Source organism: Canis lupus, chromosome 19, assembly GCF_003254725.2.
Source record: "Canis lupus dingo isolate Sandy chromosome 19, ASM325472v2, whole genome shotgun sequence".
NCBI classification, from domain to species: Eukaryota; Metazoa; Chordata; class Mammalia; order Carnivora; family Canidae; genus Canis; species Canis lupus.
Window position 1 is genome coordinate 31,896,871 of NC_064261.1, and position 14,644 is coordinate 31,911,514.

The 14,644-nt window shown below is 41.7% G+C and overlaps 1 protein-coding gene across 2 annotated transcripts in view; it reads right to left on the bottom strand.

The window, feature by feature from the left end:
• MARCO (macrophage receptor with collagenous structure) overlaps positions 1-14,352 on the bottom strand; it is a 45,081-nt gene extending 30,729 nt beyond the window's left edge. Inside the window, exon 1 of one of the 2 annotated variants that reach the window (XM_035702237.2) lies at positions 14,215-14,352. Coding sequence is in view for 1 of the 2 variants with exons in the window: in XM_025429521.3 (XP_025285306.1) it covers positions 7,361-7,469 (109 nt within the window). In the remaining variant the exon portion in view is untranslated. Of the gene's footprint in view, positions 1-7,360; positions 7,598-14,214 lie in introns of those variants that run through there. The other variant, XM_025429521.3, reaches the window with a different exon arrangement.
• Between the last annotated feature and the right edge of the window lie 292 nt (positions 14,353-14,644).

The following is a 14,644-nucleotide window of genomic DNA, read 5'->3' on the forward strand; positions in this document are numbered from 1 at the left end:
TCAATATATCCACAATTATATTGAGGATTTTAACAAACTACTCTCAGAAATTGAGCGAAAATCAGCAAAAGTATAGAGGAAATGAATAACATCATAAACCAACAGGATCTAATGAACAATTAAAGAATACTCCAAGCAACAACAGCAGAATACACATTATTTCCATGTACAAGTGGGATATTCACTAAGATAAATCATATAAAAAAATCATATCAATGGGTCATAAAACAAACCCCAACAAAATGAAAATGGAATGAAGTTGCATAGAGAATGTTTCCTGACAATGGAATCAAAATAGAAGTCAATAACAAATAGACAAGGGGAAGGATGCCTGGCTGGCTCAGTGGTTGAGCATCTGCCTCTGGCTCAGGGCATGATTCTGGTGTCCTGGGACAGATTCCTGCATCAGGCTCCCTGTGAGGAATCTGCTTCTCCCTCTGCCTATGTCTCTGCCTCTGTCTCTGCCTCTCTGTGTGTCTCTCAGGAATAAATAAATAAAATCTTTTAAAAAACCAGATAGACAATAAGAAAACCTCTAAACACTTGGAAATTTTTTTAAAATTAAATAATGCATTGACTATAAAGTCTTAAAATTTTTTGAAAAAGAACTAATCAAAAATGAGAATACAGCATACCGAATTGTTACATTCAGCTAAAGTAGTAGTGGGAGGGAAATGTATAGCAACACTAAAGGCTACATTACAAATGAGAAATGGTCTCAAGCTGATAAACTAGGTTCCCAGCTCAAGGAACTGGAAGAGAAGAACAAAATAAACCTTCATCAACCAGGACAAAAACCCCCCACAAAATAATAGAGATGAGAGCTGAAATTAATGAGATTTAAAATAGGAAAACAAAAGAGAAGATCAGTAGAACAAAATGCTGATTTAGTAAGATCAGTAAAATTGATAAAGCACAACTGATGAAGAGAAAAAGAAAGACACAAATCCAATATCAGGAATGAAACAGGTGCTATTACCACAGATCCTGCAGCCCTTAATAAGAGAGTAAGAAGATCCTGTCACTGACTTCATGTGCACAACTTACAAGAAATAAACTGATTTCTCCAAAATTACAAACTACCAAGACTCAACCAATAATAAATAGATAATATCTACATCTACAGCTATTAAATAAATTTATTTTGTACTAAAAAGCCCCTAAAAAAGAAATATACAGGCCTAGATGGAGTCCTCTATCAAACCTTTAGGAGAATCAACACCAGTTTTACACACTTTCTTGTAGATAATGGAAGAGTAGAGAACACTTCTAACTCATTTTAAGAGGTCAGGATCACCTTGAAATGAAAATCAAAAATAGCACAAAAGAAGAAAACTAAAGATCAGTATCTCTCATGAAGTTTGACACAAAAATCTTCAACAAAATATTAGTAAGCTGTACCAAGCAATGTATAAAAAGAATTTATATAATATAACTAAATGATATTTTCAGGTATACAAGGCTGGTTCAATACTCAGAAATTGATCAATATGATCCATCATATCAATGAACTAAAGAAGGAAAATCAGATAACCATATAACTGATGCAGAAACAGCACTTGACAAAATTAAATTCATAATAAAACTCTCATAATTAAAATTCATAGTTCTAACTCATATATGCAATAATAAATTTATAATAAAAACTCTCAGCAAACTAGAAATGAAAGAGAATTTCCTTAACTTGAAAAAAATGAGCATCAGAATGCTTGGGTGGCTCAGTCAGTTGAGCATATGACTCTTGATTGTGGCTTGGGTGGTCCCCATGCCAGGTTCTGCACTCCTCAGGGAGTCTGTCCCTCTCCCTTTGCTCGTCCCCCTACTCTCTCTCTTTTTCTCAAATAAATAAATGAATAAAATCTTTAAAGAAAAAGGAGCATCTAAAAAATATCTAAAGCTAACACAATACTTAATGGTGACACAGAATCATTTCCTCTGAAGATTGAGAACGAGGCAAGGATGTCTGTTCTCACTCTCTTATTCCATCTCATCTTGATATACTACTGGCAAATAAGTGGAAATTGCGACTAAAACATAATGGCATTTACAGTCTCTCTAAAGGAAATGAAATATTTAGATATAAAAGTAACAAAATGTATATAGGATCTGTATGCTGAAATTTATAAAACCCTGATTTAAAAAAAAAGCCAAAAAAATAAAAAAATAAAAATAAAAAACAAAGCCAAAAAAAAACAAAAAACAACAACAAAAAATCCCCCCAAAAACCGAGACCTAAGTAAATGTGGAAGCACACTGAGTGTAGGTTGTAGGACTACAGAAAGTAAGATGTCAGTTCTCTGAAAGTGATTTGGAAACATAGCACAGCTCCAGCAAAATACCAGCAAGGTTTTCTGTAGGTATTGATAAGCTTATGCTAAAATGTACATGGAAAGGTACAAGCCATAGAATGGCTAAAATGATCCTGAAAAAAGAATAGGGGCATCTGGATGGCTTGGTGGTAGAGCCTCTGTCTTCAGCTCAGGTCATGATCCCAGGGTTCTGGGATTGAGTCCCATATCAGGCCTCCCCACAGGGAGCCTGCTTCTCCCTCTACCTATGTCTCTGCCTCTCTCTGTGTGTCTCTCAGGAATAAATAAATAAAATCTTAACAAAAAAAAAGAAGGAAAAATGTGAGGAATTACAGCTTGATGTTTAGGCTCACTTAAACCTGCAGTAATCAAAACAGTGTGATATGGGTGGAGGGATAGACACATGGACTCATGGAGCAAAATAAAGAACACGGAAATAGTCCTTACACAGATATAACCAACTAGTTTTTTTTTTTGACAAGTTACAAAATTAATTTAATGAAGGAAATATAGCCTTTCCAGTAAATGGTATTGGAGCAACTGGACACCCATAGGCAAAATAAATAAATAAATAAATAAATAAATAAATAAACAATAAATAATAAATAAACAAGGTCAAGATTTGTCTATTTATATATATAAACATATATATACAGACATCTATCAACTCAAATGAACCATGGACTTAACTATAAAATGTGAAACTATAAAACTTCTAGAATTAAACATAAGAGAAAAATTGGGGGACCTAGGGCCAGGTGACTTGACACCAAAAGCACAATCCATGAAAGGGAAAATTTCTAGATAGGCCTCCAAAGGTTTAAATGCTTTTGCTTTGTAAAAGACTCTGTTAAGAGGATAAAAAGACATGTTACAGACTGAGAGAGAGTACTTGCAAATCATGTATCCAGCAAAGGACTTGTATTTTGAATAGATAATGTGCTCTCAAAACTAAATAGCTAGAAAAACAAATGATCCCATTAAAACATTGGTAAAAGACATGAAGTGGCATTTCATATACAAATGGGGGGAAAAAGCACATGACAAAATAGTCAACATTATTAGCCATTAGGAAAATGAAAATCAAAGTTACAATAATATATCACAATCACACACTTATCAGAATCAGCTAAAATAAAAATAGTGATAATACTAGTTGCTGACAAGGACTCAGAAAAACTGAATCTGTTGTATAGTGTTGGTGGGAATGTAAATGACACAACCACACTGGAAAAATAGATCAGCTGTTTCTTATAAAACCAAACATATACTTAGAACCCAGCAAGTGTACTTTTGGGCATTTATCCTAGAGAAATGAAAACTTAGGCTTATAGAAAAACTTTTACATAAATGATCTCAGCAACTTTATTTGTAACAGCCCCAAACTGGCAACAACCCAAATGTCTTTCAGTGGATACATGGTTAAACAAACCGTGATGCATTCATATCATGGAACAATACTCATGAAAAATGCTCATTAATAAAAAGAACTATTGATATATACAACAACTTGGTTGGATCTCAAGGGCATCATGCTATGTAAAAAAAGAGCCAATCTTTAAAAAGTTACATACTTTTTTCCATTCATATAACATTCTTCACATAACAAAATTATAGAAACGCCACTGATTGGTGATTGTCAGGGGACAGTTATTGGTGGTGGGGGAATGACGGGCATGTGTAGCTATAAAGGTAGCATGAGAGAGAGTTTTGTGGTGATGGAAAAGTTTGGTATTTTGATATTGGTGATGGTTACACAAATATACACATATGATAAAGTTGTAGAGAATTGTATTCACACACACAAATGAGTGCATGTAAAACTGATGAAATCTAAATAAGCTTTAAATTGTAGCTGTATCAATTTCCTGGTTGCGATAGGGCACTATAGCTACGCAAGATGTTCTCACTAGGAGAAACTGGGTGGGGGTCACAGAGACTTCCCCATACTTTTTTTTTTTTTGCAAGTTTCTGTGAATCACTAATTATTTCATAATAAAAAGTGAGAAAAATAACTCTAGGGTAAAGCTGGATATCTTTAAAATGCTGAGAAATAGTAATATGACAAAAAAACAAAGTCAGAACAAGGACCTGAAGTGACAGTGGTCATGCCAACAAGGGTGACCGTGAATAAATTCCAGGGTTAAGGTCTATTAGGGGAATGTTTCAAATTATCTTTAGAGCAGGAAGAAGAGACAGCTAGATCCACAGCTGGGAGCCAGGGCTTAATGTTAAATTAAACAACAACTTCTCTATCTGTATTTTTGGGGGTTTTTGCTGTCAAGAAGAATGTTCTTCAGACTGAAAATGGTGGGAAGACATGTCAAGAAGCAAGACATGAAGACTGAAATAGTTGAGGGCTCTGGGGTGGGAGTGCGGGAGTCCAGACAGATTACATGCCACAGACCCGCAAAGGCTTCCTGATGTGCTAACAGAACCCATTCTTGAGAAACCAGACACATGGAAAGAGACGGGAAGGCTCAAGACAGAAAAAATGTTCATAAATTTCAAACAGGTGGACAGGAGTGCTTCCCAGAAGGATAATGTCATCTGGGACAAATGTAGAGTCTCTTGTTCAAGTCCAAATGCTCCGCTGTTGAGGGGGAAGATGGAGCTGATACTGGTTGCTGAGGAAAGAGCTGGGTTTTGTTGAGCCTTCAGGGCGCAAAAGCAGTGGTATGTTGAGCCTCTTCAGAATATGAAAGCAATCTTCAGCAGACATAAGGGAAAGGAGGGAAGAAGGGAGGAAGAAAGAAAGCTACTTGGAGCCATTTAGTGCTGAAGCAAGTAGTTTTGTACATCTCAGTAAGTCCTGAGGTGGTCATTATGTTACAGAGCCTCACAGTGATTACTGTCTGTAACGGCATTCATCTAGAAAGTTCTATATGTTCCATGATCTTTGTATAAGAAGATAGGAAGTTGTGAACGCATTTAGAAAAATGTTCCTTCCGGGGCACCTGGATGGCTCAGTCAGTGAAGCATCTGCCTTTGGCTCAGGTTATGATCCTGGGATCCTGGGATCTAGCCGTATATGGGCCTTCCTGCTCAGTGGGGAGGCTACTCTCCTTTTCCCTCTCTCTCTGACCCCCTCCCTCATGTTTGCTCTCTCTCAAATAAATAAAATCTCTAAGGAAAAAAAGAAAGATGTTCCTTCTAACCAAGCTGTTTTGTTTTTTGGTTAGATTTTTAGTTAGTGGCATCAATAACCCATGTCAGAAATCTACAAATCCCCCTTGAGGCTGGCCTCCCAGCAAGTGAAGAGTTGCTTCATCCCGCCATTATAGTCCTACTGACTTGACTTCTAATATCTTTCCAGAGCATTCTCTTTTCCTTCCTTATACCCACTGCCTCTTACTGTCTCTTGCTACTACATTTCTTTCTGTCCCCAGAGTTGCTCTTTCTAGATCATCCCACATCTATGATAGTGTGTAATCTCAAATGCAAACCGATGCCTCTTAGCCCAATGCCAAACTTCCAAAGCTCCTCATTGCATTCAGGAAAAGTCTAAATTAATTGGTCCTAGTCTCAATCCCCACTGAAGTTTCCCCACTCAATATTGGCCCCATTGCATGGAACTATTTGTATTTCTCTAAATATTCCTTATGGATATATCATAAACCCATGGTTTTCTATTCCTGTCCCAGCCAGCATCTTATTTTATTAATTCCCTTTATCATTTAAACTTTAGAAGAGGTCTCACCTCTGACCTCCAGGTCAGACCAAGTTAGATCTGTCCATACATCCGGCAATAAATTGTATAGAGATAGTTTCCAGGTTGCCTGACCCTGACACCTCCTGCCATCCTCCTCCCACCACCAACATGACTGAGGACTCCCCGTTTATTCTTATGTGTTTCCTTGGTGCCAAGAGCAGTGCCCAGCAGTTGCTGAATATTTGATCAGTTGACTTGGCTTGCATATTTTCAGTATCTTAAAAAGTCATATATCCAGAATGTTGCATTTCCCAAGGTTCATAATAGCCAGCAATTATTAAAGTCATTTGCACACACACGTTCTCTGTGACCACACTGTAAATTCCTACAGACAGAGCACTCAACCCTTCATCTTCATATGCCCTTCAGTTCCAGCCAGTGACCCACACAAATGCTGGGTGAGAGGGACAGGTCAGGCTGGGGGACAGGACTGCAATTCTTCTGAGCAAACAACTTCCAAAAAAGATTGGGAGTGGGAATGACTCATCAACTTGGAATGCAATTCCTAGAGGATATTCTGTACAGGAAATCAGAGATCCCCTGTGGAAAGCACTCACGGGTGACTTTAAATTCTAGAAGATTTAAAAAATGCATTACCTGTATTAAGGATGAGGGAGAGGGCAGCCCCGGTAGCGCAGTGGTTTAGCGCCACATGCAGCCCAGGGTGTGATCCTGGAGACCCGGGATCGAGTCCCACGTCAGGCTCCCTGCATGGAGCCTGCTTCTCCCTCTCCCTGTGTCTCTGCCTCTCTCTATCTCTCTCTCTGTGTGTCTCAAATAAATAAATAAAAAAAATTAAAAAAAAAAAAGGATGAGGGAGAAAATAAAGATGACAGAGTTGCCTGAATTTTTAAGACCCGAATTGAATCTAAGACAAACTAATTAGGAAGCCGTGAACATATCCTAGCCAGCATGAAATGGAGAAAGCACTCCCTGATCGGCACATGAGTTATAACGGAAGTCACCTTAAAGAATTTTATTTTTTTTATTTATTTATTTTTTTTACCTTAAAGAATTTTAAAGGAATTACATTAAATAAAAATGTGGCACATGACTTTAGTAAAAAGGAGGGACATATGATAAGTATTAGCATTAATCTAAGGGCAAATATTTTAATACAATTTATTGAGAAGCTAAGGAAAAAAGAAATCCAACTATTTGCTAAGGATACAGTGTCTATCACTAACATTACATGAATTCCAGATTGAAGTGTTCCAGAAATATATTAGTGAGAGTCTATGGAACAAATCTACGCTTTCTACAGCCTTGTCTATTCTTATGTTGCCAACAGAAAAAGTATATCACCAGGCAATGTCATTACGGAGAAGCAGTACTTTACCGTTGATTTCAAAGGCCTCCATTGCAGGGAACATGGTTTGGTTGACGGCCCCTATTTCTCCGGTGCTAGCCAAGAACTCTTCCTCCTTGAGAATTTCCTTATTTTCCATTGTGAAGCTTTATAAATGGCCAAAAGTCCTGGGGCCAGCAGAAATGCTGTCCTTAAGAGGAACCACTTGGGGAAAGATTGTTCCCATTTAACCACGGCCACTAGTTGTAGACCACACAGCACTTCCCTTTGGCTCTGACTTCTGAATTTGCAAAATGTTTCCTGACATGATCAGAATTGAGCATGTCTCAAAAACAGATTACTCACATGTGGAGCTCCTGTTCGGCCCAGCTGTTTGTTAAGGGGGGGTCGAGGTGGCTTTGGAGCATAAGTCACAGGTCCTTGGAACCACTGCTTTCCCCCAGACCCCCAAGAGTGGGGAGTTGGATAGCGCCAGGGAGAGTGTGAATGTCTCTCTCTCTCTGCCTTCTGCCCATCCAAGTGGGCATCATCCTAGGCCCAAGACGCTGTCCCAGGACCTCTGCAGTTCACACTGAAATCTCTCTCCTCTGACCTACTTTGGCTTTAGGGTTCATCTTTTCTCTTCAAAATGTGGACCTTGGACAGCAGCAGCATCACCTGGGAATTTGTTATAAATACAGAGTGGGGCACCTGGGTGGCTCAGTGGTTGAGCGTCTGCCTTTGGCTCACGTTGTGATCCCGGGGTCCTGGGATTGAGTCCCACATGGGGCTCCCCACAGGGAGCCTGCTTCTCCCTCTTCCTGTGTCTCTGCCTATCTCTGTGTGTCTCTCATGAATAAATAAAATCTTTAAAAAAAAAAAAAAAAAGGAAATGCAGAATCCCATCCCATGTGAATCCAAATCTACAGTTCCACTAGATTTCCAGGTGATGTATGTACACTATGGAGAAGCACTGCTCTATACCACCCAGTGTAGCATTTATTTATACTTCCCTTTGTATCTTCCCTTGCTCTCCTTGTGTGGGTGCACACCTGTGTGCTTGCTCTGGCTCCAGTAAGACCTGAGCTCCTTGAGGGGAGAAACCTGCTCCCCAGCTCCTTCTTGTCTAGCATTCCCTATACCAGAAAGGATGCATAGGGTGGTGGTGAACACACAGACCCTACAAGCTCAAACACCTGCATTCAAATTCCACTTGCTCCACATAGCAGCTCCATGACCATGGAAACATCATGTAAGCTCTGAGTGCCTCGGTTTCCTCTTTTGTAAAATAAGGAAGATGGTGTTATATGTGGTGTTAGCTGATGAATTAGATCATGTACTGTGGTTAGGATGGCGCCTGGTGGCGGGCAGCGTGCACTAGGGTCATGTGGCTACTATCACTAGAGACCTTGTAAGCATCTTGATTACCAGGGAGATGAAGGCAACAGCTTTTGCCTTAAAAGAGCTCACAGTGTGGCACACAGGGTGGATGTGGATACAACTGAGCTCTAGAAACTTGCTGTTACATAAGGTAGTAACCTGAAGCATTGGAAGAGCTGGAAGTGGCTGGGAGGCAGCAGAGCCCCAGTGGGAACTCCCCAGAAAGCTTGCTGATGAGCTCTGGGTTCAAGGGATGAGCAGGGCTTCACCTGGAGAGTGGAGATGGGTCACAGGCAGGGTGGCTTCAGGGCTCAGGAGGCACGAGACTTTGGGTTGTTTGGAACCTGAGAGGTGAGGAGAGGTGGCCTGAGAAGAAGCTAGGCCCCACTCACTCACTCTGTTTGGCCTGTGGCATGGCAGGAAGCAAAAAGGGAAAGAGACTCAGAAAAATGAGTTACTTGCAGCACCGCCCGTTCCCCACCCCGGCAGAGGTCCAACTGTGGCGCCCACGGTTTCAACATTCATGAAGTCCCTGCCTTGGGTTGAGATACTGGGAGCAGGAGCCAGCACAGAAAAGGTTAAAGGAATTGGAAGTGAGAAAATGAAAGCTGCTGGCAGCTCTAGTCTGAAGTGGGGGCCCTTCAAGGTAATAGAGGCTGCAGGGGGCTTCCTGATGGGAGGGGAATATCCCCCCTCCCCCTCCACATACAGAGGAACCTGCTCTTTAGGCCTCCACTCTGCCTGCTCAGCTCAGCTCTGGCCTAGGGCAATTCTCATCCAGGAGGGTGGAGGACCGGGCTCATTGGAAATGCTGTGGGCCAGTTATCGAGTGCCACCAGCCTTGGAGGGGGGATTTAGTGGACACAAATGTGATTGTTTTGACTCTAGATAGCAGGCCAGACCTATCTGGAGCAGAAACCCAACTCTTTCAGGAATTTCCTGGGGAACCTGGGGTGTCTTACTTCGCTTCTGTGGGTCTCAGCACAAATAGCACATAGAACCATTAACCGATATCCAGGATTTATTGTCAAGCAAGCACCGTGCTGGGCACTGACACACATTACTGGGCACTCACAACAACTTGTAACCAGCCTCAGATCTTATGGTTAGAAAGTGATGCCATCAGAATTTGAGTCCAGGGTACTCTGTGCCTACAGCCTGGTTTAAACCTAGTTTGATCTAGAGGCAGTAATCCAGAGTTCCCACCGGAGTTTTTTTGAAAACACACATAACATTTCTCCACCCTCAGCCTGAGATCCCGGTTTTAATAAGAGCCCCAAGGCTGGTTAAAATGTGCAATGAGGGGATCCTTGGGTGGCGCAGCGGTTTGGCGCCTGTCTTTGGCCCAGGGCGCGATCCTGGAGACCCGGGATCGAATCCCACATCGGGCTTCCGGTGCATGGAGCCTGCTTCTCCCTCTGCCTGTGTCTCTGCCTCTCTCTCTTTCTCTCTCTGTGACTATCATAAATAAATAAAAATTAAAAAAAAATGTGCAATGAGGCTGAGGACCTCTGCACAAAAAAATGAAGCAGTCACATACCAAAAAAATGAAGCAGTCACATACAGCACAGAGACCCATGTGAGCTCTCAGGACTCCCTCCTGAAAGGATCCATTAGGTTGAACCACACGAAATTACTGATTTTCATCCCTTCTTGACATGCAATAAATGGATACTTCCTAGGATCCAAGGTAAACCATCCAGTTTGTAGGACTGGGACTAGAATAAGGCAATAAAGGCACTAGCTTGAGGTGCAAAAGATTCGAAAATCAAGGTAGGTAACATTTTAACACATTATTTTAAAAATCAAAGCTAATGCAAAAAAATCCATGCAGGACAAAATGTCAACATCTTAAAAAAAAAGACGGGATCCACGGTACACTTGCAATGACCCATCACTTGCTCCCCCTTGTCCTGGCCTTGTTTCAGCATCCCAATTTGCAAAATAGGACACCAGAAGTTGCCCCTGTTTGCCCATAGGGTGGGTGTGAGGGTCAAACAAAATAATAAAGGTGTAAGTAAGCGTGTTTATAAATGAAAGGGCTCTCGGTAGAATAGCATCTTCTATCAAGCCAGCACATAATGTGAAACTCCTGCATTGTCAATGTGACCCTTAAAAATCCCTTAGATCTCCCAGAAAGTACAAAACACAGTTTGGGGAATATTGTACAGTCTCTTCCTTAGTGTCTTCCACTCAGACACTTTTATCTCCAGTAATAAGGATCTAGCTGTTTCTTCTCTCAAGCACCAGATGAAGTGGTCAACTTGCATGTGGGACCATGCTGTTCAAGAAATGAAGGGTTTGGCTTTATTTTTCTAGCAAAGTGCATATCATTGGATTGCAGAATTTAAATGTGTGTTCAGAGTGGCTCTGATGTAGTTATGTGAAGTTCTCCAGAGTGACAACCAAGTGGCTCGCAGTGCTCTTTTAGATAGACAGGGTAAGGAGGCTGGAGTCCCAAGCAAATATGACCCCAAGCCTGATGGTCTCTGCAGAGCTGGACTTTCTTTCTTTTTTTTTTTTTTTTTGCATAGAGCTGGACTTTCTATGAACTCATGGACCTCAAACTGGTTTAAGTCAATGGGCCACCTGGCAGACCAAGAACTCCTGAGCAACCTCGTTCCAGCTGAAATTGGGGCAATCATGTCTTGCATGATGTAAAAATCACCAGCACAAACCCAAGTGTTCAAAACAAACAAAACCCCATCAGCAAGCAGGCAAGTGGGAAAGCCAATGAAGCTTAGCAACTGCTGATTAATATTAAAAATTTAAAACTCTCGGGTGCCTGGGTGGCTCTATTGGTTGAGTGTAGACTCTTGGTTTTGGTTCAGGACATGATCTCAGGGTGATGATATGAGAGAGCTTGGTTCTTGTCTCATGGAGTTGAAGAATGAATCTCGCAGACACAGGAAAGTGAGTATAGGAACAGAAGTTTATTAAGTAAAGACACAGAGAAAGCTCTCAGAAGTAAGAGGGATCCTGACAGGGTTGCCACTGAGGACTTGCAGGATTGGTCTTTTATTAGAAGCCTAATCAGGGAACCTAAATCCTTTTAACATCATCTATTGATATCACCATTGAGTAAGTATCAATGTTATCACTATTGATAACATCTTTAATGGCTTACTTCTTCTTTGGGTCTGGTTATTTATTCTTTGTTGGTCACAGATGACTGCAATAAAAAGACATCCTCCCCGCCCACATCTAGGGCAGCGTGGTCTGGCTTGTTCCCTTATGTCTGGTTTCCTGACACCTCAGCATTTTTGGGACTTTTGTGAGCCTGCTTCCATGGCCCCCTACCTAGCTCTGCCTAGCCTGGTTTGTCCCCTACTCAGTGGGACCAAGCCCAATGTCCAGCTCCCGGCTCAGCACATTGTCTGCTTATCTCTCACCCTAAGCTACTCCTTATTCCTGCTCTCCCTTAACCGAGGCAGTGGGAATCCAGAATCGTGGGGCACACAGACTTGACAGGCAAGCAAAGAGGGTCAGAAGAAGGGCTGGAAGCCCTGTGTGCAGAGTTAGGGGAGCCTGGGTTCTTCAGCTCTCTGGTGCAGTAGAAACCACATCTACCCAGGTTGGCTAGAGGACATTTAGAGGAAGAATGTAGAGGACTTCGAGATTTGACAGAAAGAATTGGGTTTAGAAAAGAGAAAAACTGAGGTAGTTGGGATGGGGGAAGGAAACAGAGCAGGGCTAAGGTCAGGTAGCAGAAATGGCCTGCTCAGGACAATACCACTAGGAAGGAGTAAAGCCCCAACTCTTTTTAGGCTATTTTCTCTCTGCCTATGATTTAAATACCAGTAAGGGATTATGCCTTTGGTTTAGCTCTGTTTGCTTGCCTTCCCCTTGGCCGAGTTACTGCACGTTCCTCATTCTAACTGTAGTGAACTGAATGACAATAAGGAAGAGGTTGTGTTGATAAAGGACGTTGGGGTGCTCTGGGAAATGTGCTTGTTTTTTCCTATTGCTGATTAGTAACCCATTGAATGGATGTACCGCCATTTATTTATCTATTCACCCATTGATGGTCATTTGTGTTGGTGATGGGGGGGCTTGGTTCTTGTCTCACAGAGTTGAAGAATGCATCTCACGGACACAGGAGAGTGAGTAAAGGGACAGAGGTTTATTAAGTAAAGACACAGAGGAAGCTCTCAGAAGTGAGAGGGGTCCTGACATGGGTTGCCACTGAGGGCTTTTAGAGTTGGTCTTTTATTGGAAGCCAACCAGGGAACCTAAATCCTTTTAACATATCTATTGATATCACCACTGGGTTGATAGTTAGGACTAGTGATAACATTTTTTAATGGCTTACTTCCTTTTTAGGGTCCAGCAATTCTTTTTTGGTCACAAGTAGATGTTGTAACAAGACCCCACCTCTGGCACCGGGAACAGGATTGTCTGGTTTATTTATCTCTGGTTTACTTTCATCTCCACATTTTGAGGATTTTTGTGAGCTTGATTCTTGGCCCCCTACCTAGCCCTGCCTAGCCCCATTTATCCCTACTTCCTTCATCAGCTGGAGCTTTGTGGGACCCAACTCGTTGGAACACAACCCAGGCAAAGGTAGCCTCACAGCTATCAGAAATAACACCGTTGATTCATTCCCCACTAATTCACTCTCTGATTTTTTTTTTCTTGTTTCAAGCTTTTATTTAGATTCCGGTTAGTTAGCATAGAGTTGTATATTAGTTTCAGATGTGCAATATAGTGATTCGATGGTTTCATATAACACCCGTTGCTCATCACAAGTTCCCTCTTTACCCCATCATCTATTTCACCCAACTGCCTGCCAACCTCCCCTCTGAACAAACCATCAGTTTGTTCTCTAGGATTAACCATCTGTTTTCTGGTTTGCCTCTCATTTTTCCTCTCTTATGTTCAGATTTAAATTCAATAATTATTGATCCTTTTTATCCAGTTCTCAATTTTACCTATTTCTGGAAGAAACAATATCTTCAACAACAAAATAGCAAACAGATTTAAAAAAAAAAAAAAACAGAACAACCCAGAAACAATCAACCGTCAGTGAATAGAGCATCCCTCTCCAAAAGTCCCCAAGAAAAGGCCTAGAGGCAGCTCTTCTCCTTCTTATATAGCTCATGACTTGGTATGGAGTTGAGAATGCTCCAAAGGCCCTGGATGAGGCATTTACTGAGGCATTTAGTTACAATTGACCTGCATTTGAGCCCCTTTCAATGTTTAAGGTCTTTCCCACCTTTGGTGATTTATTTTTATTTTTATTTTTTAAAGATTTTATTTATTTATTCATGAGAGACAGAGAGAGGCAGAGACACAGCAGAGGGAGAAGCAGGCTCCACGCAGGAAGCCCGAAGCGGGACTTGATCCTGGGACTCTGGGATCACATCCTGAGCCAAAGGCAGATGCTCAACCACTGAGTCACCCAGACATCCCCACCTTTGGTGATTTAATGGAAGAAACCATGCCAACTAGAGACAGCAGAGAGTCAAGTTGCATGAGTTCCCAGCCTTGCTTGCAGCCAGGCATAGGCATGTGGCCAACCATACCTTCCACATTCCTTCAAAGGAGAAGCAAGGAATCCCTGCACAGCAGGGAAGGGGCAGCAGCTCCAGCAATGCCAAGGAGCAGCAGAGGCAGCAGGAAGGTGGCAGCAGCAGATGGGTCCTCACGGGATGAGTTCTGTGGGATGATCTGGGCTGCAGCCTCATATCCCTGAAATGACCTTTGTCCTGGTCTGATTCTGCTGTCTCATCGGCAATTCTGTGAGCTCCCAGCAGCCCTCCGGTGATTTTCTTCTCGGCTTAAATGAGTCAGATTTTCATCTCGGTTGCTTGCAATGGATAATGCAGACTGGTACAGACAGCAAAAGATGTGATCAGCAATCCAGACCTTTGGGAGGCTCAAGTCTAAGACTTTTGGAGAAAAATAAAGTCCAAGTATCTTATTGCTTGGCAAAGAAGAGCCTCTGTGATTGTG